The sequence below is a fragment of the Pan paniscus genome, chromosome 15 (genome assembly GCF_029289425.2).
Source record: "Pan paniscus chromosome 15, NHGRI_mPanPan1-v2.0_pri, whole genome shotgun sequence".
In the NCBI taxonomy this organism is placed as follows: Eukaryota; Metazoa; Chordata; class Mammalia; order Primates; family Hominidae; genus Pan; species Pan paniscus.
In genome coordinates, this window is record NC_073264.2 from 69608165 (window position 1) to 69635571 (window position 27407).

Here is a 27407-nt window from a genome sequence, read left to right on the forward strand (position 1 = left end):
TAAGAAAAATCTGGATGGTATCTGCTGGTTTCTCCCTGCTCCCTCCAAGAAAAAAACAGCCCTAGTTAGTCAATTTCATGTAGTTAGAATTCCCCCAAGGACCTCATACTCAGCTTCCACCCTGGCCATACTAAAGAAGAGCCCCAATCATGTTGCCATTTTACATAGATAGAAATCATTTGCAACTTGCACATTTGTTGTGCTTTCCATATACCCACGATTAGCTCAGATTTTATTTTTTAGCCATTGCTTAAGTGTCACGCGTCAGCTATTTACACTGTATAGGGACAAAACAACCTAATGTATGTCCCAGACCTATTTTATAGAAGCCGAGAGGCAGCCTCTGAGTCTCCGGTTCCCAGAACTCTAGCCCTGGGAGAAAGCATATCCATAAATCTCCCGATGCTTTATGCCAGGTTAGAATTTCTCTTGGGAATTTTGGAGTTTGTATAAGAGTTGCCTCTAAAGGCAATTGATGAACTATAGATGTCAGGTGGGTTTTCATTTTCTGTGTGCTTTTTATTTCATCTAGAACCAACAGTGGCCTTTAGAATTGGATTCTTTTCAGAGACTCTCTCTATAGGTTTCATGTTCAAAGGCTCCAGGTTGGAGGAGCTCGAGGTTCAGCTGAGTGTCAGAAATGACCAATTCTGGCTGGATGCAGTGGCTCACGCCTGTAATCCCAGCACTATGGGAGGCCGAGGGAGGCGGATCAGTTGAGGTCAGGAGTTTGAGACCAGCCTGGCCAACATGGTGAAACCCCGTCTCTACTAAAAATACAAAAAAAAATTATCTGGGCATGGTGGCACATGCCTGTAATCCCAGCTACTCAGGAGACTGAGGCAGGAGAATCCCTTGAACCTGGGAGGCAGAGGTTGTAGTGAGCTGAGGTCATGCCATTGCACTCCAGCCTGGGCGACAGAGTGAGACTCCGTCTCAAAAAAAAAAAAAAAAAAAAAAGACCAATTTCACCAGTACTGCTCTATTAGAAAAAGGGTGGGGGGGTAGTTCTTCGGTTTTGTGACTATCCTGTGTACTGGAGGACATTTGTACTTGCAGCCTCATCCAGAAAATGCCAGGAGCATTCCCCGAGGCTTTGACTCTAACAGTCAGAGGTGTCTGTGGGCAATACTCCAAGCACCCCCGGTTGAAAACAACAAGGCTATCTCTGAAAGACGGTGAATTGGGGCAGCACCACTAAGTTTCACCATCAGTGAGGCGTCAGTCTAGATGGGCACTTTCTTCCCACTGTAAGCTGCTTCCTATTCTTGTTGCCTTTGATGATCTTTGTTTGCCTTCAAGTCGGGTTTGTTATATTTGTTTTCATCTCCGATTCCTGCCATATAAAAATGAGGGCAGTGAGAAAGAGAAAGGAAATACTGAAATTTTCCCTCGGGCTATAGCCTCCCAAGAAGGGTCGTGTTCTCTGGAATGACTTTTAACTCTTTATCCAGTTAATGATCGGGAAAGTTTACTAGATGTAGGTTCCCAAGCCCAGCAAGCAGAGTATGGGATAAGAGATAGAAACAGGGACAGAAAAAAATGGATCCATCAGGACCCAGACATTGGGGTGCAACCAGTGGGTCTTCTCCAGCTCCACAGCGCATCAGTTCTGACTCGCTTGTAGATTCCTGAGTACTGCTCATCTGCCCTACAAGGCATAGTGGGTTTTCTCTGATTTCTAGAAATGTCAGCATTCTCTGCAAGGTGAACGGCCAGAGTCGGGATCTTCTATTCAGGCGGAGATTATATAACTCTCTGGGCCCTGGAAGAGCATGACTGTCTACCAGGAACCATCCAGAGAGGCTGTCAGATGAATCAGCATCTGTTCATGCCCTGCCTTGCTTCTCCTGGGCATGACTGTCTCACATGCCAACACCCAGGCTTACAGGTCAACTATTCCAACCCTGCATCCTGCCCACCCCACTTGCTGGGGAGTGCTCTCTACAGCTCTCAGTGCATCCTGTTTGTTCAGACCCCTTTGTCTTCCACTGGCGCAACCGAGAGAGGATTCCTCCGAGCCCCTTTGCTTTTGGCTTTGAAATCAGATCCTGGCACACCTGATTACACTCAATAGCTGGAAATGGTAAGGATGTCCGATGGCAGAGAGCTCTTGTTTTAAGTTCTGCATGCCAGGAAGGCAGGGGGCTGGGTCTCCTTCTCAGGGCTACGCTGGAGGGGGCAGGATGCTCTAGCGGAGGAAGCAAACGGTGTTAACTTGAAGGGAAACGCAGTTGAAAAGGAACTCGGAGCACGGGCTGCCAAGCGCGTAGAAGTGGTAACTGAGGACACACTGTGGGGCTCAGACCCCTTCCTCTCTGCTCATATGCCCCTAGATGGGAAACATTCAGTTCCTGCCCAAGGGAACCAGGAGAATCAAACCTGTCTGTCCTGCTTTTTCTGTAGAAGTGTCAGCTCTGAGGCCTTGACTAGGTGGAATAAATAGTGACTTACCTCTTAACCACAGTGAAAAACCCATCAAGCATTTGGATATTAAGGGCTGCCCCTGTGTTCTCAAGGGACCCTCAGCCTCAGACACTGCCTCCTTTCAAGCAAAGATGCTGCCCTAACATGCAAGTCCAGTGGCTTTAAGAGTCATTATGAAAATTTCACACAAACAAAAAGGCACAAAGAGCATCCATGTACCGAAACCCAGCTTAAGAAATGAAATGTTACTGATGCAATTAAAGCCGCCTTTGTCCTTTTGGTCGCATCCTTCCATCCTGGCTTCCCCCAGCAGTAACCACTCAGTCATTGACAAACAGTTTCTCGTATGTTCCGGTGATGTGTGCATCCCTCTTTGGAATTACTTAACCTTTTTGAACCTCAGTGTATTCATCGGTAAAAGGGGGCTACTGACAGGATGAAGGAAAATGATTTATGACAAATATTTGGCTGTTGTTCCTATGAAAAGGAAAAAGTCACCGGAAAAAATGGGTCAAATGTAAGACCCTTTCCAGCCTGGCCCCAACTTGCCCCGACAGCCTCCTCTCCTCTTGTAGCGATATTCCCTCCTCTCCTCTCTGCAGCAGTGTTCCCCAGATATGCCACCTGTGTCCATGCCTCTGGGCCAATGTGGATGCTGTGCTTACTTGCCTGTAATGCTGGTCTCCTGTCACCATCTTCCTTTAACACTGGGCTCCACTGTCCCCACCTCTGACAGGGCCCAGATGCAGTGACTCCTTGGTGCTCCCATGGCCTGATACCTCTGTCTGAGCACTTGCCGTATGGCTGTGATGTTCCTGCCTGGCTTTTTCACTGAGCTGCTTATGCAGCAAGGCAGGGATGGGGTCTTCTCCATCCAGTGGCCTGGCCTATTGCCTTCTGGCGCATGGCAGGACCATATGCAGTGAATGAATGAATTCCATTAAGAACATTCGTGATTCATAGGAGGAGGTCAAAATATCAACATTAACAGGAGCTTGGAAGAAGCTGATTTCCACCCTCGTGAATGACTTCAAGGGTTCAGGTGCATGAGTAAATGACAGTTCCATCAACAGACTACAACTTTCTGCCCTAGTTAACGCAGGGCATCTCCATGTCCCCAGTTCTCCCTATGGGCATTTTTCTCTTTGAAATTCCAAATCTTTTCTGTTCTAGAAGCACGAAACTACAAGTTCTCTCTCAACTCTTCAAATGAGGTTGGAACAAACAGAATGGGGGCATGAACTTTTTTCCCCATAACTTCAATAAACAACAGTTTTAGCCTCAGTAGGCTTTATGCAAGCCTTCAACATCTTTTTCTAGGTATCTTGACACTCATGTTCTTTTTCTTCTTGCAGCCTATGGAAATTCCTAGAGACAGGTAAATGTGCAAACCTGTTCATCTTGCCAAGAAAAATCCGCTTTTCTGCCACAGAAACAAAATATTGGGAAAGAGTCTTGTGGTGAAACACCCATCGTTCTCTGCTAAAACGTTTGGTTGCTACTGTGTAGACTCAGCTTTGGTCATGGAATTCTAGAGGATGTATCTCACAAATAGGATCAAGAACAAGCCCGACAGTAATCTGCATCATAAGCTGATTTGATACCATGGCACTGACAATGGGCACTGATTTGATACCATGGCACTGACAATGGGCACACAGGGAACGGGAAATGGGAATGAGAGCAAGGGTTGGGTTGTGTTCGTGGAACACACAGGTTTTTTTTTTTTTTAACTTTCTCTTTCTAAAATATTTCATTTTTATGGAGGTGAAATTTATATAAGATGAAATTAACCATTTTAAAGTAAACAATTCCGTGGCAACTAGATATCATGATGTGCAACCAGCATCTCTGTCTAGTTCCAAATATTTTCATCACCCCAAAAGCAAGACCCATAACCATTATGCAAGTGTTCCTATTTCCCCCTCCTCCCAGCTCCTGGAAACCCACCAATCTACTTTGTTGCTATGGCTTTACCTATTCTGGATATTTCATATAAATGGAATCATATAGTGTCTGTCTTCTTTCACTAGTATGTTTTCAAGTCTCCTCCATGGTGTAGTGTGCATCATTCTTTTTATGGCTGAATAATATTCCATTGTCAGGATATACTGCATTTTGTTCATTCATTCATCCGTCAGTGGTCATTTGGGCTGGTTACACCCTTCAACTATTGTGAATATTGTGCTGCTATGAACTTGCATACACATGTATTTATTTGAATACCTATTTTCAATTTTTTAAGGTATGTACCTAGGAGTGGATTTACTAGTCATATGGTGATTCTATGTTTAACTTTTTGAAGAACTGCAATACTATTCTCCACATGGCTAAACCATTTTGTATTTCCATCAGCAATGTATGAGCACAGGTCAGATTTTTTGGGAGTCACATTTTAAAGTGGCACAAGACCCTTCTAGAGGGCTCTGTTCCATGCACACAAAACTCATAGTCTGCACGTGAAGACACAAATTTTGCACAAACATGCAGGCAGAGAAAGGAGAGAAAGTGGACCCTCAGCAGACAAGTTGAAAGATGGTTCAGAGAAGCAGTGGACTTCACCCATCATCTTGCTGTGCTCTCCATAGCTAAGCAAGGGGCAGACTGGAGATTCCACTGGCTACTTTGTCTTATTTTCACTTCTTTCCAGTTAGTCCCCACTACTCTACCCTTTCCACAGGACTGTAGGGTTACGGTGACTTTCCTACCCCTAGCCAGGTTCCAGTGGTGGGGGACTCTGTGAATATAGGATCTAGTGTTCAGAGCTCCCAGATTTGTGCAGACTGAACTCTACACATGCTACTTGTCAACATCTGTGAGCCAGAAATAGGAGGAACACCTTTAAAAAGAAACCTACAAACACAAAGTTATTCACAGATGCTCTTGAAGGGCAAAGCAGGGCCACCACCAGAGCCCCATGCAATTAGACTCATCAGAGGGAAAGGGCATAACACTAGCTTTTTTCTTAAAACCACCTGGAAGGAGCTGAGACGTATACTAAATTTATATAGAAGTATTACTTGATTGGAAGAAACAAAAAATGCATTGTATTATAATCTGTATTCCCTTGCAGTCTGGTAGCTTAACTGTCAGCAATTTTGGAGGAAAGGCCTTCCCAGCAGGGGACTGGGAACCCCTGGGCAATGTCTTTCCTATGAGACATGGATCTCTATGGTTGAATAAGGGGCTGAAGGAGGAAATAGACAACAGGGGTCAGAGAGCAAGGCTAGAGGAGGCCTTTGAGAAAAGAGAGTTGTGCCCCCTTTTCAGTGAGTGTGGGGCCTCCGGAGGTTGGCAAGAAGAGGAGAAGGTGAAGGGTTTCAGCACTGAGAGAATGATGTTTCTGGTGGGGCTTTTCCAGAAGGGGGCTCATCACATGTGAGTTTTTGCACTCATAAGCCTAAGGGGCACAATGGGTTTTGAAATCCCAACATATCCAACTAAGAACAGGAAGCCCTGGGACTCAGCACAGACTTGAGTCCCCCATTGGATGCAATGTTTCTTACTAAGCGGAAAGAACTTGTTTTCACTCCCTGCCAATGAGTAAAGAATGAAGAGCTAGATTTTTCTTTGAAGGTGGTGGATCATGACCCCTCCTTGAGACTAAGCAAAGAAGCAGTGATGTTACCATGGAGAGGAGTGAGCCCCTCACCCACCCCAGGTGAGAGGTCTTATCCTGACTTTTTAGTCATAATCCAATGTGATATTTTGCAGGGTTAGTGGATGCAGTAGGTTAAATGGTGGCTCCCAAAAAGATACGTCCATGTCCTTACCCCCAGAACGTGTAAATATGGCCTGATTTGTATAAACGGTCTTTGCAGAGGTAATTAAGGATGTTGAGATGAGATCATCCTGAACTACCCAGGTGGGCCCTAAATCTAATGACAAGCATCCTGATAAGAGACACAGAGGAGGACAGTCACAAAGAGGAGGAGGCAGTGTGACCACGGAGGCAGAGACTGGAGTTAAGCAGCCCCAAGCCAAGGAACACCTGGAGCCACCGGAAGCTGGAAGAGGCGAGGAAGAGGTCTCCCCAAGAGCCTTCAGAGGGAGCCCGGCCCTGCAGACACCTTGATGTGGGGCTTCTGGCTGCCAGGACTATAGAGAATACATTTCTGTGGTTTTAGGCCACTATGTTCGTGACACTTTGTTGCTGCAGCCCTAGAAAACTAATGCAGTTAGGTTGCCCAGAGAGATGAAATGACTGGAGAGAGAGAGAATCTGGTCGTCTAGAAAACTGAGTTCAGCCCCTGGACTTGCTGCTGGGGTCTGAGTGAACTTCCCTAAACGTTGTGCTGTGGAGTCTCTTCCCTCTTGCGTTCCTCATACATTAACTTCTCATGGCAGAGATCGGAGCTCATGGTTCACCTGAGGACACTACTAAGGACCAAGGAAGTTCGATCAGATCCTCACATCTATTTGAAATAGTGGTAGTAATAATGACCACACTCTATAGAATGTTTAACATGTGCTAAGTATGTCACATACATTATCCCATTTAATCCTCGAAACAATCCTACATGGTTGCTATTCTCATCCCCATCTTACAGCTGAGGAAACTGAGGCTCTGGGAGGTAATGTAATCTGCTCAAGGTCATTTGGCAAATGCTGGTGGAGCCAGACCTTGACCCCAGGTTTGCCTGTGCTTAAGCCACAGTATTACAAAAGGCTCAAGCCCCACAGAGATAGTCGGGCCAGCAGCCCGTAGCACCCAGCTGTCAGATGAGAAAGGATTTATTTATTGATGTATGTATTTTACTAGCAGCACTGGCATTAGAGTTTCTTTGTCAGTGAGGGTTGAAGTGATGGGTTGATTGAAATGAAGGTTGCTGAGATGACCTGGTGGGTCCTGCTAACAGCAGATGGATGTCAAAACATTTGCATTCAGGGGGAGATAAAGTCAAAACTGGGACAAATCAACTTTCTCTCAGCTCCAGGGCTCTGAGGTCCTTTCTTGGCTCTCAGCCTTGTTGGGAAAAGAGAAGAACCCCCTGCCACATGGTCTCTCTGGTATGAGAAGCTGACAGTCCACCGCTGAGCTTTCCCTGCTTTGCCACAAATAGAGGCACCTCCCCACACAACTCCCTCTCCTGCTGGAATGGGAAGAGAGGACACTGGCTGTTAAGAAGAGCTCTGGGGATCTCCTGTCCTGGGGCAAACTCAGTTTCTGGAGTCCCCTCTTATAGGGCTAAACCCAGGTGGGCTCTGACTGTTTGGGGTCCCTGTGCCTCTCACAGTCATGTTTTCAGAGTTTTGGGAGATCTGGGCTGGTTTCCCTCTTGCCATGGTTCATGCTGGGGTGTGGCCAACATGGCAGCATCTCGCCTGCCCTCCCAGATTTCAGGTTGGAGGGAGTTCAGCTTCAGAGAGACAATCCACAGGCCTGCAGATTTCCTCCCATGCAGACCTCAGTGCAAGATAAAGTCAGGCAAGGCTGTGCCACAGCACAACAGCATAATAAATCCCCCTCTGGCCTCCTCCCAGACTTATTGTTCTATTGCAGTTGTTTTGAATATGATCAAAAGGAAGGAAGAGACTGTGCTATCAGGCTGAGGAAGAAGGATGCTCTCCTGACCGCTCCTGTTGCCCTTGGCCACCTTATTTTAAATATGAGGAAACCAAAGGGCAACGTGCAGCCTAACCCCATCCACATCGTGAGGAGTGACGAGCTGCAGCCGAGGCCCCATGGAGCTTTGGTGAGGCAGCAACCCCTGTGCAAACTCGCTGACAGCTACCTTAGATGTCCAGCCCTGTCCTTTTACACACCATGGGGGGCTGGAAGGCCCAAGCACAGGGTCAGCAGCACTTTGAGGCTGGAGCCGGAAGTAGGCCCTGGAGCAGCTGAGGTAGCTGATGTTAACCCCTTGGACTGAGAACTAAGGCTGTAAGGCCACAACTGTTGGAAATAGTGGGCCAGAACAGGAACTCCCCAAGCTCAGCTGGCCTGGTGCCCACTTCTCAAGATAGTGAATGGCTCAAGTTCTTTGGAAATGTTGTCAATGTCAGGGCTTTGGCCTTGCCTATGTCCAGCCCAGGTTCAGGCACAGGCATGGGGTGGGGTGTGACATCGGCCACCACTGCTGGATTCCTGCAAGGAACTAGAGCAGAAAGCAGCGACTTGCCTTAGCCTTCAAAGGTAGAAAGGGCGGAGCTGAGTGTTCCTCTTCACAGACTTGCAGGCTCACACAGTCCTCTGCCCTGCCCAACGCCTAGATGCTGATTCGCCAGGTGCCTGGCTGCCACAGCCCGGTCACCTTTGTCTGGGCTGGAAGGCCACATCTGAGCCATCAAAGGAGCCTCAATGGGAGGGGACATCAATGTGCTTCCTCAACCAGAAAGGTGGTTTGAGTTTGGCCAAAGCAGCCCAACCAAATAAGTAAAAGCCTGTCAATGGAAAGATGGGGGCTGCTGGGAGATCACACGACAGCAAAATGAGAACCATTATCAGTCTCATCCCAGCCTGAAGGAGGGAGAGCCTTTGAAGCCACAGACAGGCTGAACAGAACTTTCCACCTGAGAGACGCTGGAGATGGGAGGTCAGGCTGCACTCAGCCCCCACGAAAACTGATCAAAGCCTGCTGCAGAAGGGAGGGGGCGCACAGCTGCAGTTCCGACTCCCCACCACGGGCCGCCCGGGACTTTCTGAAGGCAACAGGGCTGCCTTTGCAGGGGCCTGTGGGAAAACCCAACACAGATGCACATTGCAGCCAAACCCCCAAGCACTGCTGGGAGAGGGAAAAATAAACCCCTCAATAGTCCTGAAAAGAAAAGGGAGGGAATCAAAGCACACAAAAAATGCAAAGACCACCCACCTGATGAGTGCCTACCTTTCGGAAACAAATAACTCCTGGCTTCCAAGGCGCACTTCTAAAAGAACAGACGGACTGAACACTGCCTCAAAGCTGCATGCACCAGGGGATTTGTGGGAAGCTGTGCCCCTTCTAAGCATCGGAAGCTTAATTTAAAGTGTGTTGGCCTTTGCGGTGCCTATTCAAGGGCTCCCTTGCATCCGCTGTCCTCCCTGGGAACCTGGGAGACAAGAATCCTCATTTAGAAAAGGACAGGATCCTGTGTGGACTCCTTTATCGTGGTTCTTTCAGACAGGACAGCCATATCTGCCAGGGAACATTCTAGGGGGCATCTTTCAGGCTAGATCCAGGGTGATGTGGGCCCCTGCGAGGGCACCTTGGAAGGCTGTGTTGGTTCTGCCTGGACTGGTCCCTCTGGGACAGCCTCAGCCTACCCTGCCTGGCCTCGCCCCTCCTCCCTCTGACCTGAAGCTCCTTTGGAGGACTGACACTTCATGGAGCCTGCAGTTTGATCTTTTCTGAAGTGGAGACAACAAAGCAAAGCCACTTCCACTGTGTGCTCTCTCAAAAGAATAGAAAAGCTCTTCTCTTCTCCTTGGGAATGGATTTGGAGGGAGGGTGGAGGGCGTAATGATGGGGAGGCCTTGGAGGTATTTTGGTGGAGGAGGGTGTGTGTGGAGGAAATGAGCCGCCCAGGAGCATGGGAGAAATTGACATGAGAACATTTCAGAAACACTGGTTTAACCGGCTGACATTCCTTCCAAAATGGATGGACAAGCCTTTAGGAGTAGACAGAGGGCCTCAGGGAGGAAAAACAGAGCTGAGGAGGAGGCATCTCCCTTCCCCCTCCTCCAGAGGCTGATGCTACAGAGAAGGCGGCAAGGCCTCACTGAGCGCCTACCCACCACTCACTAGATTTCTATCTTTTTATTACCTTACCCTGGGAGATGAATGGGGTTATCTCCATTTTCCAGGTGACAAACAGAGATTCAGAGAGGTGACGAGAGGCTCTCCAAGGACCCATATGGAAGTGTCAGCTGGAATTCAATCCTCAGGCAGCCTGGCTCCAAAGTTCACAACCTTTCCTACTTGTTTCAGCCCTGCCCTGCCTTTCAGGGCTAAGAAGATGTTAGTAGATGTTCCATAAATATTTATTAAATTGAACTGAACTCAGCAGCTGAACACATGCAGGCCTCTTCCACCCTGACCAAGAGGAATCCTTTGAGGGTCTGCAGTATGGAAAGAAATTCTCTGAGGCGCTAAATAAAATCCTGCTCTGAGGTGCAAGGAGGACTTTTTTGAAATTAATAGCTAACAAAGTTTATGCAGACCCCAAAAGGAAAAACAGAAAGGAATTGGAATCATTTTAAAAACAGAGTCGGTAGATAATAAAACTTCACGGTGGTGTTGTTGTCTTTCATCAAGAAGCACGAAGTGCTCACAGGCTTTAATTACATCTTCATCCCTACGGCCCCTTCTGAAGTTGGTAGATGCACGTTAATAGTACCTTTCGTTTTAGGCATGGACACATTCCGGTACCAGAAGCTTTAGCAATTCTCCCCAAGGCAAGCAGAGTACAGAGCTGGATCTGGGCGCAATGACTCTCCAGGCCGGCATCCCATGCTACCTCCAGTTGTATTTCCTGACTCCGCAGCTGAAACCAAGGACTTCATTGACATATTTAGGGATAGGGGGATCTGAAGGTCTAGGAAAGAAGGTGGGCAAAACCAAGGAATTAGGCCTCCACTTTGGCCTGCATACCATATAAATCCCCTCTTTGTTCATCCATATGCACATTCTTTAATTTAGGCATGGTTTCCATTTGTGTACATCAATGAGTTTGCTCAGTCACAAGGGTGCCGAAGCCTGAGCTGGACCACTCACTTTAGGTAATGCCACAGCAGACAATCAGTGCCTCTGATCATGAAGACTGGAGAAACGTGTCTGGGCTGGGCCCATCTGTGATGCTTGGGAGGGAAACTCTCCCAGTGGACTCTGCGACTGGGATGTGGAAGCTCAGACAGCTAGAGATGGGAAAGGGAACTTAAATTGCAAAGGAGTAATCCTTTTTTTTTCTTTTTTTCTTTTTTTTTTTTTTGCTAGTTCATTTTCAATCATTCATTTCCTGGCTTAAAAAATAATTAATAGTAATAATCGCATATGGCTTTTTAATGGCTCTCCATTGCCAAATACTATTTAAGCACAAATTTCTTCACTAGACACTGGAGCCCAGTCTACACACTTGATGGTGTGGCTCCATCTGGGACGCCAGTCTCATTTCTTGTTCTTAATTTCTGTACAGTTATTCCTAATTTGTGAACTGCAGACCTGCAAGAGGCCAGGGTGTTTCAGCAAGGGGTCCATAACTCTTAGTGCCACACCAAACATGGGCAGCAGCTGAAATCCATAGTATGTAAAACTCAGGCGAATTTGAAAGGCCGTTAAATTCCTAGCAGCTCTTTGTCATTACGTGTTTTCTTGGGTACGAAGTTTGACAACTGTTACAAGAAGGGGCCTGCATTGTGATAACAGTTTTCAACCTGGGATCCAAGGAACCCCACGGAGATTCCCTGAAGTATAGATGGAGGGAGCACGAGGATGGAGCAGGAGCAGATGGGGACACCCCATGCCCGCACACACACAGCTAATTCATCCCTGTAACCAGAGAGACTGTTTTGATCAGTTTTGTACACTGGGCTTTCTAGTAAGATTTTATTTGAAGAAAGGACTCTGCCACAGAGGTGAGTGGGGTAGAGTTTGCAAGCCATGGCTGCAGACAAAGTACATGTATTTCTAGCCAGTCCCTTGCCACAGTTCAGTGGGGCACAGTGAGAAATCTGTCAGCTGCCCCCTCTGTCCAGATCCACACAGTAAGAACTCTGGGTTTGTTAGTGTCTTAGATGCATTAAGTCCCATCTGGCTCTTAGAAATAACAAATGAACTTGTAGATTAGCTAATCTTTTTTTTTTTTTTTTTTTTGAGACAGAGTCTCGCTCTGTTGCGCAGGCTGGAGGGCAGTGGCATGATCTCGGCCCACTGCAACCTCTACCTCTCTGGTTCAAGCAATTCCCCTGCCTCAGCCTCCCGAGTAGCTGGGATTACAGGCATGCACCACCATGCCTGGCTAACTTTTTTGTATTTTTAATAGAGATGGGGTTTCACCATGTTGGCCAGACTGGTCTCGAACTCCCAACCTCAGGAGATCCGCCTGCCTCGGCCTCCCAAAGTGTTGGGATTACCGGCGTGAGCGACCGCGCCCAGCCAGATTAGCCAATCTTATTGTCAGTGCAAAGACAGTATCCACTTTGCATATGTACTGCTGAGGGAATCATTAGAACATTCACTGCTGCTGAGGGTCAGGTGGGGAATTCTTTATATACCAGCTTTTCTTGTGGGCCAAAATCCCTAGAGGGATAGTGGCCACTTGGGGTCCATTTTTATCTCCTTCAGTTTCTACCCAAATGTGTCTTTGCTTATGTGGCTGGGGCCTGCCACTCAGGCTTTCAGGACACAGTGTGCCCCCAGGCAGCCTGGGCCTAGAACAGTTGTAGTAATAAGAGGTGACAAAGCAGGACCTTGAGACAGAACTTCCAGAAATTCTTTAGCTGAGCCTCCATCCTCCCAGCCAGGTTTGAGACAGGATGACACATAAAGAAATCTCTGAACAATCCAGAGCAGTGCACATTAGCGAGTGAAGCTCAGGCAGGAGATGGGAAGGAATGCCTTTGTCTCTGCTTTCCACCCTGCCACCCATAGCTCATTCTCAAAAGCCACCTCCCCAACACTCAGGCTCGGGGTAAATGCTACAAAACGGGGTGGAAACCTCTCATGACCTCCTCTCTGTTGCATGAATGCCTGTTAGAGGCGAAGGAAAACAATGGCAAACAGACCCTGGCCTGTCACAGCTGTGCTGGGGCCAGCTGGAATGTGGCTGTGCGTGCGCGTGCGTGTGTGCGTGCGCGTGCATGTGTGCGTGCGCGCCGGTGCACACGTGGGAATATAAACATACTTGGCTCCCCAGCTCCTGTGTGCTGGATCGTGCTGAGTGGGCGCAAAGTTCTGCATGTGTCCGAGGCAGGGAGGGGCAGCACCAGCACACCTAGGCGCTCTCATTTATACATTGAAAGGCGGGTGGGGGGGACAAAGGAGAAGGTTTGGGAATGGCTGGCTGTGTGCCCGTGTATATATGGGCACATCTCATTGTTGATATGTCTTGGGGGAAATTGAGGGAAATTTTGTGCTTGGGTATGTGTGCACGCATGGTAGGCGCCCACACTCAAGTGTGCAGGGGGGGAAGCTGAAAGAAAGTTTCGAGATTCTGTGAACATTCTCAGTTAGAAAAAAATCTGGCAACTCCCCATACCACAGGTGGGTACACATTCAATGCTTGTGAAGTTCATTTCCTGTACTAGTTACCAGCCCTTGTTTATACAGGACACAAGATGTGATTGGTAGCAAAAGCTCTAGGTCTCCGGGGTGAGTTGAGGGAGAGTGTGTATGTGGAGGGGGTGGGGAGGGAGTGTGGGCATCACCGCGCAGGTGCTCTTGAAGTACACATGAAATCAATTTTCAATATTAATCCATTATTCCACTCATATATGTTCAGAGGGGAGAGAAAGTAGAGCTCTAATTTTAGAATGACCCCCTCCTTCATTGCTCCAGTGCTGTTTTAGCACCCAATCTGCTCGGGCCAGTGGCAGCTCGGGTGTCCTCGTGTGTGTTTGTGGGTTTGAAACGCATCTGGCTTGTTCTGCTTTGAGCTTTACTTTGTGAGCCCAGCCCCAGGAAGTGTTTATGAGCTTTTTCACTTTGCTTTATTCTGGCTCAGCTTTGTTTGGTAGCACAGAAGGGTAGAGTTTGACATAAATACTCTGTTCTTTGTGTGAGGGCTTCAGATTGCAGAGGGTCCTAGGACTGGCATTCCATAGGAAAGTTGAGGAGTTTGACCCAACCCCATGATCACACACCTGTAAGCGAACATTCTGCACACCTCAATATGGGAAGAAACTGCACTCTCTAAACAAACTCCTGGGCACATGACCTCCTCAGAGTCTACTTGCCAGTTTGTTCATCCAGATGGTGACCAGCTCACAATAGACACTCAGTGACTGCTAATTAACCATGGAATATTCCATTCCACTGCATTACCAAAGTGCCAGCATCACTCCTCAGCATAGCTCAGGACCTTGTCCAATCAGCTGTCCTGAACACCCACTTTGGTCCACGGTTCACGTTCATGTTATAGTCATGAGCCCCTGCTCCTCCGCCAGTCTAGACTCAAGGAAGCAGTGGCACAAATCTCCTGGCTGTTGGGTTCCATGGAGCAGAGAGCCTGAACCCACCCGGAAACCAAGTCTAGACAAAACAGAGCTTTGAGGTTTACACCCACAACCTTTGTACCGTCGGAAGCAGAGGGTGCCAGGGGATCCACTACACGCTCCCTGGGAAGCAGAAGCCAGAGGTGTCGTGCTATTTCTCCATCTGGCCAAGGGTTTAACCCTGCTGAAGACTATTTCTGAGGGGAGTCTCCATGATGAGGGGACCCAAAGATGCTGATGGGGTCATTTCCCAGGCTCTGTTCTGGTCCCGTGCAGGGCTCCAGTTGTTGATGGTGATGGAAGTTTGCTTTATACTTGGTCCCTGCTCGGTTGGAGTCCTCTGCCACCCTCTGGCAATTCACAACCTCTAGTCACTTGGAGACCTCTGAACAATAGCAGGACTCTAAAGACTGGGACCCATGGCTCCTCGGTGAATTCTGAAACTGCTTTGAGGTGCTGCCTAAATTTCAAGGAGAAGCTTACCAAGGAACGGGGACCTGGGGACAGCAATGGAAATAGAGACAGTGAGGTACAGGCCACTCGCTATCCTTTGTACGAACTTTCAGCTCCTGTTAGCTAGAGACCGTTGCAGAGTCAACATTCTACGCAAGCCAGCGTGGCACCCTGCTGGTCTATGATTCTGTTCAAGGCCCAGACATAACCAGCCTTCATGGGCTTCCAGACCACTGAGATTGCAGCCTGGGGTGACCTCCTACCCTGTCTGGAAGGGTCTCCACCCCAGGCCTGGTCCTGCAGGAAATGGTTCCCGTGGGGAGAACTCCTACTGCTCCAAGGCAGCAGCTTCCTTGGTGTCATCAGTTTACCTGCCAGTCTCATCTCTGAGAGGGTACCAGTTTCTTTGGCTTCCCCGCCTGTCCCCAGAATGATTCCAACACTTTTTTAGCCCCTGAAAGCCTTGGAAGGGTGCCCACTTGCATTTCTAGTGAATAGCATTTCCACTGGAGGCCCTTCACCCAGGGTTCCCTACAAAGGGGTTTGCTTTTAGGGAAGGGCAAGGTGACGCTGCTTTGTCCTCCTGAAGCACCACTTGTGGCTCTCCATCACTGTGCCTGCCATGCAATCATAATCCTCCCCTTTCTGTCTCTGCCCCGCTAGCCTAGAAGTGCCTGAAGGCAAGAGCTGTCTTAGAGGCACACTGGGAAAATAGGGGGCCCTGGGTCCTGACTGAGTGAGGGCCCAGCTAGGGCCAGAGGGCCTGGGCTCACCAGCCACTGGGCCTGGATAAAGGTGGTTTTCAAGGGGTGAGTGTAGTCTGGCCTGTCTGATTCTCATCCCTACTCCCTGATAGTGCTATGTTTTTCACCTTGAAAATGAAGACACACTACCCTGAGCCCTTCACTGGGTTGTCAAGTGGTCGTGTGGCACACGTAAGGGAGCACTGCTATGTTAAAGCTCCCCAGCTCCCTTCATTATGGCCATCCCATGGACAGAGGACCATGCTGTGACTCAGAGGCCCAGCTCTTCCTAGCTGTGCTGTTCCCTGAGTGAACTTCAGTGAGTTGCTTTATCTCAGTGACTCTGTTTCATCTGTGAAATGGGACTGTCGGGTAAGTACTTAGAACCTTCACTGAGTGGTATGGTTGTGGGCATTCCTTCTTATTGTCATTGCTTAAATAAGCATGAAGATACTTTCCTGAAGAATGATGTTTGGAAGGAAGGAACCTAGACTTTGGTATGGGGTGGGAATGGAGTAAATCCTAAATCCATCCCTTGTTAACAGGCTTGTAAGTGGAATTCTTGCCTAGCGAGATCTAGGATAGTTCTCTAGCTCAGGAGTCGGCAAATGTTTATTGTAAAGGGGCAGACAGTGACTATTTTTGGCCTTGCAGGCCACAGGGTCTCTACCACAACTGCAAGGCAGCCATGGACAATACATAAACAAATGGACATGGCCTCGTTCCAGGAGGACTTTATTTACATCGGGCTGCAGGCCGGATTTGACCAGTCGGCCATGGTTTGCTTACCCCTGCTTTAGCTTATGGGGGGTGCCCCGCAAGCACTTGGGAAATTAATTTGTTGAAGATAGGTGAGTAGAGGCCTCTGATAGTCCAGATCCTCGGTTTTAGCTCTGTTTACACAGGACCAGGTTCTGTGTTCTTGCCACTGAGTCACAGCTGCAAGACCCTCACCTCCCCCTAGCCCCACTCCCCCAGCTTTGAGTGATCCCAAGCTCCTTCAAGCCCACTGCTGAGTGGGGAGCAGTTTCTGTGCCTTCCAGGATCTGTCTCCCCTACTGCCACTCCCCATCCAGGGCCTTTTCCCTCCATCCTGAGTTTGTGGGACACACAATTTGTAATCTCCTTAAAACTGAAGAAGTGAGGTCTCTGATTCATGTAGATTAAAATCAGCTGCAACCTATTAATGGCCCAGGGCCCAAGACAGATTTTAGGAAACAAAAACACTGGACCAAATTAGACTGAGCCGGCCTCTGTCTCCAGGGAAGGGAGGTAGAGTAGGAGGCTGGGGGCGGGGGAGTGGCCATGTGGTTTTCATTACTTTGGATTCTCTTCCTGAAGCGAAGTCACCCAACACAAAGTGTATGGAGCGCCAAGGCAGCGGCCAGCCTCTGGAGCCCGGCTCTCCCTGGTAGAAGCCCTGGGTCCTGTTGGGGGACTCTGGCTGGTTGTGTGTCTGTAATTAACAGGTTTCAAAGTGGTTATTTTGGAAAAGAGAATTTCAGTGGCGCGTCAAAATCCTTTCATCAGCCATCAGCTGCCGTCCCGAGGCCTTCAGCAAGGCCTGAGCCACTTAAGGCTTCTGAGAGCTTTAAATTCCCAGGGTCCTGTTTGAGAATGTGGAGGCTTTTGCCATGGGTTTTATTGGGCTGATGGTTGCCATGATTTTCATTATGTTGTTTGGTTCCTGGGATCATAAAAATGTTTGCCTCTTCCTAGAGTACCTAGGATCATTGAAAAGAAAAGGGATAAAAAAGCCCCTGCATTTGTAGCTGCTACATAGCATACAAACCATGGCTTCCTTGAGGGAAAAGGGCCAGCTCTGGCTCTGGGCTAGGGAAAATCATCAAACTGGAAGGGACAGGACAAGCAGCCACACCCAGTCTCCACCTCCCTCCCATCCAAGGACACTGAGGCCCAGAGAGATGCTCATTTAAAGCCGGTCTGGAATCCTGGTCCCACTCTCGGTCAGGTGCTCTTTCTCTCCCTGGTGACTTGAGGCTGTGAGTGGAGTTGGGAAAGGTAAAGGAGTCTGAATTCTGCTGAACTAGTGCTTTGGGACACCTCTAGGAGTGGAAGAAATGGTCAGATTTACAGGCAGCATAAAGTGAAATGCTGAAGTGGACAGAGGAATGATCCGGGCCAGCCTGGGCATTCTCATGGCCTACAGGACAGAGCGCTCCTCTGAGGCTGGAAGGGTTACTGCAGCCTTCACTTGGCACCCACAGCCCTGAGACATGGAAAGAAGGGAAACAGGTACCAAATCCCACAAGCCTCAGAGATGATTTCTCACCGCTTTGAATATGAAACCTCTGAAATCTGGTCAAGCTCCCAGAATCACCCTAGGGGGTGACAGGAATTTTGGTTAAGCCCGTATTATCTGATAAGTGGAACACTAACCTGGCTTTACTTCCTATTTTGATGATGGCTACCTTCCAGAACCTTCTTTCATGGAAAACATGAAAAATATTCTGGGAGAATTGCTATTAAATAACCTCTGCTGTTTAAAAACAAGGCCAGACCAGCAGACCTTGCTCTCAGCAGGACACATGTAAGAACTAGTCTACAATAAAGAAGCTATTAAGGCGTGTTCAGAGAATTAGAGAGTGTTGGAGCTGAGAGGGAAATTGGAGTTCAGCTAGGCCAGGCTTTCATTTTACAGATAGGGAAACTGAGGCCTCAGGGCATATCCAAAGTGATCTAGGGGGCATAGGGAGTCCAGGATTTGCTTGACTATCTCATTCTTCACAAGGCCACTGTTCCCCTTTTGGGTTGATATTGTCATTCATTCATTCATTCATTCAGTTTTTACTACCTCCTATGTGGCAGATGCTTCTAGGCACTGCTAATTTTGTTTCTTTGAAGTTTCTAGAGGTGGAATAAAACAGACACATTTCTGTGGACTACATTAAAGAAGGAAAGGACTTTTTCCCCCAAAATCTAGGTTTGGGGAAAGTCTGGTGACTTTTGTGAGCCTGGGGCATCTTTGGGAAACGCCTGCCCTCTTGAGTGTGCCTTTCAGATGAGTGCGAAATATCATTGTCAGATAAAGGGGTGACTTGCCTAGGCTGCCCCCACTTGCAGTGACCCCCGCTCCCAACAGCCACCTGGCAGTGTGGCCCAAAGGAATCTGGAAGTGAACATCAGCAGAGATTCTCTGGATCCAAATTTGAGTGAGGGCTGGCGGGAACCCAGACTAGCTGGAGGCTGCAGATTGCATGGGTCTCTCCGTCTGTTTCTCATCATTCTCCTCCTACGGTTTGCTTGTCAGTCCTTTGCTCTTGTTTACCTCTATGTGGATAATTCCTCGATTATAAATCAGAGAACTTGGCACTGAGTTCTGGATTATCTGTGATCTTTAACTTTCCCAGGGCAAAAGAAATTAAACCAGCAAATCTCTTTGTTTCTCATGGTTCAGCATCCAAATCAGGGAAGTGCGGGTCTGTGTAGAGTGAGACAGCCTAAGCCCACCTCTGCCCTGGCCCCCACACTCTAGGTGAGCAGTCATGCATGCATGCATTCATTTATTCACTCAACAAATATTCAGTGAGCACCCATGTGGCAGCCTCTCTTCTAGAAACTGGAGATACAGGGTTAAAAAAAGGACACTGTTCCTTCTTACCCTGTTTGCATCTTAGTATGGATGACAGTAAGCAAACAAACCAACAAACATACATACTAGTGATAAATGCCTTGAGAAAGTAAGCAGGTTAAGAGATGGCAGTGAGGGGTGCACTATTTTACACACAGTGGGGTCAGGAAGACCTCTCTGAAGAGGTGACATTTGAGCAGAGATTGGATGAAGAGAGAGTAAGCAATGTTCAATCCAGAAAGAACATTTCAAGCAGAAGGAATAGCACGTGCAAAGGCCTGGAATAGGAACAAGTGTGATGTGTTTGGGGAACAGTAAGGAAGCCAGAGACTGGAGTAGAGTGAAAAAAGGGGACAACTGTGATACATTATGTCAGAGCAGTGGGCAGGGGCCAGCCATGGAAGTGGTGACTTTGGGTTTTGTTCTGAGCTTCACAGGATGTCCTTGGAGGTTTTGGAGGAGAGTGATGCAGCAAAGATGAACATTCAGAGGCTATAGAGAGGCTCATGGAACAACAATGGGCCAGCTTGGGTTAAACATTGGCATTCAGACACATGGCAATGGTAGCTGCACCTCATGGGTGGTGCTTCCAGTGGGAACTGTTGAGAGCTACATGTTTCGACAGGGTGAGGCTGGGCCTGGGAGCTCACTACCTCTTACCAATTAGTGTTAAGCCCAGAAAAAGGAAATGCTGCAGTTTAAATTGTAGGGTTGGAACCTGTGAGTCATATAATCCCCAGCCAAATGGGCCATGGTGGGCTCTGGGAAGTTACTGGTGCAGGGTCTGAAGCCCCCAGCTGGGCTGTTTGGCCACCCATGGGGGCTTCCAGACACATTCGGAAGAAGCAGACTCAAATACAGACCCCACCTTTGGGGGTCTGGCTTTATTTTTGGCTGACTGTATACTGTCTGGTCAGTTTCCTTCCCAGTGTCTTTTACTTTGGAAAAGGCAGGCCACTTCACAGGGGAGCAGAGAGAAAGGGGGAAATACATGGATTTGGGGCTCAATCAGCCCCACAACACAACCCTCACCTCATCACTTCGCTGGCTTTTGGAAAAGCTACTTAACCTCCCAGAGCTGCCAGCCACATGTGGCTGTTCACATTTAAATCAATTTAAGTGAAATAAAATTTTAAAATTTTGTTCCTCAGTTTCACTTACCACATTTCAAGGGCTGAATAGCAACATGGGGCTTGTGGCTATCTATTGGACGTGAGATGTAGAAGATTTCCCTTATGGCAGGAAGCTCTGTTGAACAGTTTCATTTCTTTAAAAAGGAAGCAATCCATGAGAACTGAACAAGTTAACACACACAAAGCACAAGGTGTTTGCCTGTCTCACTACAGGTGCTCAGCAAACGGTGGTCACTGTGATTGATCATGTGAATCTCCATCCTCGCTCTGCTACTGACTAGCTATGTGGCAAGTCATTCAACGTCTCTGAGCCTCTGTTTTCTGATATGTAAAATGGGAATAAAAATTACCGCGCAGCACATTTCCACAGCATAACATGATCCTTGTTTTTCTCAGTTCTCTCTGGACCCATGAGAACTTCCTTACCAACCCTCAGCTGACTTATCTAGACCAGAGCTTGGAAACTCCAGTCTTGCAGCACTTAGCAGGAAGCAGGACCTACTGTGGCCCAATAATGCAGTCTGGAGATTTTGGCCATTTTGAAGGGTTTGACCATGGCTAGTGGTATGGAGTTCCAATGAAACAAGTGGACAAATCTGATCAAGAAAAATAATCATTTGACTCAAATCAGATATTTACCCTGCTCTGACGCTCTGAAAGACATCATGCCTTGGGTTCCCCAGCTCCAGGCCCCGGCTTCCCTGGCTAAAAGTTCCTCCTGTGGGCGCGGCTCTCAGAGAGGGGCTCCCAGGCAGCCCTTCTAGTATCTCAGCCTCGAATCAGTCTTCCATTTTCCACTTGGGGTTTTTGTTGTTGCTTAAACGTTTATTAACTGCAGGCATTTGGCGGGTGGAAGTTGGGATTTGCCTGGGGCTGGAAGGAAGTTATTTGCCAGGCCAGGATAAGGTGTGGTTTCAGAGTTGAAACTGGAATCCCCTTCACCTGCTTAATGCATTTCAGGGGAGATTTGTTTTCAACTCCCAAATTACCTGCTAGGAATTCTAGACCTGAGATCCTATCTCACTGGCTGTTTTCTTTCATTTCCGATAAGAAATACAAAGAAAAAAGAGTGAAAGGCTCAAACACGACATTCTTGCACTCTCTTAAATAAAATTACATACAGTGAGTGATTTTCTTCCCTGTCTTCTACAAAGCAGGTAATGGGAGGGCCTGACCTAGCCCAGAAAACCTCTGCTCCTGGGGAGGTGTGGCTGGGAGCTGCAGAGAGCAGGTGATACTAAAGATATTTCTTATGTGCTTGTTGGCCATTTGTGTATCTTATTGAAATATAATTTATTTTCAAATATTAATTTTATGTCCAGCAATCTTACTAACCTTTCCTTTAGTTTAATAATTTATTTTTAATTTTGGGGGTATTTTCTATGTACAAATCATACAAAGGTTATGGGGAGTGTTAAAACTCATAAGGGAGTCTCCAGTAATCTCAAGTTAAGAAGAAACAGAGCTAGAAGGACCTGTGTCCAAGCTTGTGGAGGGTAAGTGAGCAAGAAGTTGCCTAAATGATGGTCTAACTATGAGCAACGGGACAAAGATAGACAGCAAAGACATTTCAGACATATGGACCAATAATTTCTTTTCTTCCTTTCTTCTTTTTTTTTTTTAGAGAGATAGGGTCTCCCTCTGTCATCCAGGCTGGAGTGCAGTGGTGCAATCACAATTCACTGTAGCCTCAACCTCCTGGGATTAAGTGATCTTTCAGCCTCAGTCTCTCAAGTTGCTAGGACTACAGGTGTGCACCACCATTCCTGGCTTTTTTTTTTTTTCTTTTAGAGATGGGGTCTCGCTATGTTGCCCAGGCTTGTTTTAAACTCCTGGCCTCAAATGATCATCTCACCTCAGCCTCCCAAAGTGATGGGATTACAGGTATGAGCCACCCAGGTGAACCAATTTCTTTCTTTCTTTCTTTTCTTTTTTTTTTTTTTTGAGACAGAGTCTCACTCTGTCGCCCAGGCTGGAGTGCTGGAGTGCAGTGGCATGATCTCGGCTCACTGCAAGCTCCTCCTCCCGGGTTCACGCCATTCTCCTGCCTCAGCCTCCCGAGTAGCTGGGACCACAGGCACCCACCACCATGCCCAGGTAATTTTTTGTATTTTTAGTAGAGATGGGGTTTCACCATGTTAGCCAGGATGGTCTCGATCTCCTGACCTTGTGGTCCGCCCACCTCGGCCTCCCAAAGTGCTGGGATTACGGGCGTGAGCCACCACGCCCTGCCCGGAAGCTGGACCCATTTCTTTAGGCTGGCAACTCAAGTGATTATTGTTGTTTTAAGCCACTAGGTTTTAGGATACTTTGCTATACAGCAATAGATAATTAAATAATTTACCATATTAAAAACTAAAACCAAAAATAATATTTGCTCAGTTAATATTTATTCATTGCTAATGAATAAATTAACATTTAGTAATTTATTGAAATGCATATATTCATTAATCCATTTAAACATTAAAAATAACATTTTATTATAAAAATAACTGTTTTTTAAAAAATCCAAGTGAGAAGAGTGACAGTGTTTTACATTTTTGCAAATCTCTTGACTGTCCGGCTTAATAGAAGACAGCTGGATTCTCATATTGGCTTCTGCATTCAATCAGCTGTGATAATGTTGTTTTGGTTAAAGTATGCGAAGGAAACCCAGCCTCACGTAGTTATTTTGTTGGAAAAGGGAGGAATATTTTAATAGTCTTTTCAGATAATTGTGAATATTCTTCTTTGACATTATACCAAAACTCAACCAATAGTAGATTACTAAGGTTAGTTGCAATGTGGAATCTGAAACTATATCAATGAACTTTTTGTGCTCAGTTATGTTAAAATTCAGTTATCTGGCTTGTACTCTGAATAGATCTTTTGCTCATGCATGATTTTGAAATAATATGCATGGGTCATTTGGAAAATATTGCTTCACTAAGTCATGCAGATTTTTCAAATTTGATATATTTCTTGATGAAAACTAAAAGTTCTTATTTGTTAATATCACTGATCTCATCAAAAACCTCTGTAAGTGTTGGGAAGGTGTTAAGTTCACTATGGCAGATACAGGTTTCTAAAAATTCTAATTTTTGCTTTATACTTCTATTTTGGCAGCAAATACTGTTAATTATTGTCTTTCTTGAAGTGATGAGCTCAGTTTGTTCATTTTTGAGAAAATGCCTGTCAAATAACCAAATCTGAATAACTATGGTTATTTGGTCCTTTTGAGTAAACATTGTGTTCCATGAAAGTGACTAGTGCAGATCACAACTCAGGACACTCACACAAGTGCTTTTCCTCCAGATGACCATCATACTTCAGGATGCACCAGAAATGCTTGATACTTTGTTTCCAAGTCATCACACAAAGAAAAGAAAGGGAAGGGAAGGGAAGGAAAGGAAAGGGAAGGGGAAGGGGAAGTGAGGCAGAGAGGGGAAAGGAGGGGAGGGGAGAAAAAGTAGCTTTTGGGCAAGGTTTTATAAAATTAATAATTTTTACTGTCTAATTTAGGACATTCTTTGGTGAAACTGGCATTTATTCCCCCTGTAAGTTTGTAGCAGTGAAGAATGCCGTGACTGCCAGCATAGTCTAGCACCAGCAATTTTACCCAGATGTCAACACAGTGAAGAAGGCAAATAACATCTTGGTATTATTGTGAAATATTATCAAAATTATGAAAATAATTTTGAGCTTGCGGACACCCTGATAGGGTCTCAGGGATCCCAGGGGACTGCAGACCTCACTTGGAGAATCAGTGCTTTAGGGAGATGGCTGTCATTCTGCTACTTGTAGCATTTACAGGTAAATGTGCTACATGCTAAGACATATGTGTACCAGGTCTTTGTGCAAAATTGTAATCACCACCATTTATTGCATAAACTAGAAAACATATCATTAGGTATCAGCTTATTCTTGTAGATGGACTAGATATGAGAAAGGCGTTTTATTTAAGGGAGATATTTTTATGCTTTTATTTGTCCCACTTGTCAAAGGTATATGGATGGTGGTGAGGAAGCTAGGCTCTAAGCCATTTCTGAAACTATCAGTGTTGAATAAATAAGGTACATAAGGAAGCTAACACTTGCACCCCTTCCTTTGTAACTCTTCTACCACCTTGATCTAGTGAGCCCTGAAAGCTCAGTGGGCTGAGGAAAACATCCTTTTTAGAGTAGCAGGGTGCCCTCAACTCCAGTCTAGAAGTGGGCAAAGTTCTCACATTGGCAGTACCTGCAGTGTGGGACAAGAGAAGCAGCTGGCCCAGAAGGCAGCGTTTGTTCAAATGGTCATGGCACCTGTGAGCATTGTATTGCTGTGGAAGAGCTCAAGTCATTGCGTCTGCTAAAGTGCCTCTGAATTCCTACACAGTGAACTTAGAGCACAACAGAGCGGGAACATGGTTGTTTTCCATTCTTGTTCAGCTAGGCTTACACATCCTCTCACTCCCAAAAGGCAGAGTAGGCTTGCACCCCACACCTGACTGGGCTCAGCTCTTTGGCAAGTGATTGCTTAGCTGTTCTGCCTGTGACTGCAGGCCCCGGTCTGCAGGCGGGAAACAACAGGCAGTTGTGTCCTGAGCCCTGGGAACTGGAGATCTTTCCACATCTGTTCGCCTAGTCGGGGGGCGGGAGGAAATCACCAGAACCTTCAAACATGGGGCCAGAGCAGGGAGACAAAGGGGAAGCCTTAAGCCGATGGTGACCCTGGGTCATATGAGCCCCCCCCAGGCCTCCCCCATCCACTTTCATCCCCTCAGGTCCCCGACACTCAGCCTTTTCATCCTTCTCCAGGTCAGCAGGATCAGGTTAATGTGACTTGACCAGAAAGCTTATCAAATGAAGGCAGAGACAGGTGTTTGAAACCCCTTCCCTGCTGAAAGCTGGGTTGAACAAGGTTAGCAGTGTAGCTGAGGCCAACATCCTACACTAATTGCATTTTCTTTCTTGGAGCTCCTTCTCTTCCCCTTCTTCGTTCTCTGGCTTGGAACCCCTCAAGGTCTCCGAGAGCCAGTAACCAAAACAAACCATTCAAAAAACGAAGGATTTAGGGAAAAAAAATTAGGGGATGTGACATTCTGGACCAAACAGTGGCCCTTCTATGCCAGAGCCTAGGAACCAGCATTTGGAGGCATCCGGCCACTTCCACCCAGTGGGCATGCTGAAATCAGTTACTATGGGCTTGTCAGAACTGATTGCACAAACCTTTTCCCAACTTCACAATCATGATGTCATATTTGTAGCTTGAGTTGCCCAAGGTGGGAATATTTATACCACAGAAATCAGCAAGCTACAAACCAGGCTTTTCCACCTCCAGAGCCAGTTGTTAAACATTTACCGGCACACCAGTGCCTCCACTGTGGCTATTGTCACTCAAAGTATGATTCTCAGACCAATTACATAGGAATTTCCTAGAGATCAGAAATGAGGTGGGGCAGGAGGGTTGTTATTTAACATGCAGATTTCCTGGCCAACCCGAATTAACTGAATCAGATTCTCTGGAGGTAGAGCCTAGGGAAATGCTTTTTAGCAAGTCCCTAAGGTTATTAATAAATTCAATAAAGTTTGAGACTTCAGCCTTAGGGAATAGGAGAAAAGAGTGGGCGTGCATCTGACTCTTGGCATCTGGAAGGAACAGCTGGCTTCAGTCCCAGTTGGCCTAAGAATGGACAGCTGTTTTCTCTCGAGATAGAAACTTCATGACAGGAAAAGAGGTGGGAATTTTGGGGTCTCAGCTACCCACTGACAACACGACTGGTTCTGCCTTGGATCTCAGGATGAATCCATTTTCCAACTTGAGACTTTGACCCAAGACAAAGACAGCATGAGCAAATGCCCAGATGTATGTACAACGTGGAGAAAGTCACCATCATTTGCACCATTGGTGGGGCCAGTGGAGCCCAGGGAAAGCCCAGAGTCAGTTTTCCGTATTAGATTGCCCAGGACAGCATTTTTCTTTCAGATTTGTCTAGACATTTTCAGGATCTTTCCCAATCAGGCATGATTTTGTAAAGCAAAGACCTTGTTGACTTCATCCCACTGAGCTGGAAGAGAAGGTCTTTTAAGGCAGAAAGAAAAAGAGAAAAAAAGGAGAAGAGAGAACGTTTCTTTGCCTAGATGTAAAACAGAAAGTTCATAAGGAGCTTAACTCTGCTTTCGCCTTGTTTTGCACCTGCCTGAGGGAGTGGTTTAGACGGGGACAGGTAGTGTGAAAACAGAGCTAGTTAGTAAATGCAAGAGCTGGGGTTTCGACCCCAATTTTTACAGCCAAAACAAAACAAACAAACAAACAAAAAAAGACCAATGCACTTTCCTCCCAAGCACAATGCAGTATTTTTTCCACATGCAGTTGGAACCCAGAGGAATCCTTAATGGGCAACTGGGGTAGTGACATAGGACATATATGCTCAAAGTACTGTGAATTCCTAAACCATCAGAGCCCCCATACCCTGATGCAAATTCCAAAACATAATCCAAAGCCACATGTAAAACTTATGGGATTATAGGCAAGTAAATTATGAACTATTAGATTACTGGCTATTAGATTATCCACTGGAATGGATAATTGAGAGTCAACCATATTGATACATATCATTTAGGCACTCCCCATATTAGACAATTAAGCTTGTAGCAGTTTGCTAAGTTCATGATCATGTGATCATTTCCTATACATTTGTTCTAACTGTTCAGGGCTTTAATTAAACATATAACTTCATCAAATGGGAGGAGGAAGAAACCAAATAGCTCCTCAGGAAAACAAGATATGAGCTCATATGTATTTTTTGCCAGGTTTCATGGCCTTTCTTTGTGCCCAGAAACTCTTCCTCATCCTAGGACCCATCTTCACTTTAATACTATCCATTCAACAAATACATAGTGAGGACCTACTGTGTGCCAGTTAGGGTGTGGGGAAGAACAGGAGACAAACCACCTGGTCTCATTCTCATG

At 46.7% G+C, this 27407-nt stretch overlaps 1 protein-coding gene across 6 annotated transcripts in view; it reads left to right on the forward strand.

Moving 5' to 3' along the window:
* Positions 1-27407, forward strand: part of RAD51B (RAD51 paralog B) — a 917968-nt gene that overhangs the window by 681193 nt on the left and 209368 nt on the right. Inside the window, exon 11 of one of the 6 annotated variants that reach the window (XM_034937710.4) lies at positions 3783-4534. The exons of the other annotated variants lie outside the window; for them this stretch is intronic. Within the exon in view, the coding sequence (XP_034793601.1) occupies positions 3783-3799 (17 nt within the window). The 3' untranslated portion in view covers positions 3800-4534. Of the gene's footprint in view, positions 1-3782; positions 4535-27407 lie in introns of those variants that run through there. 6 annotated transcript variants of the gene reach the window in all.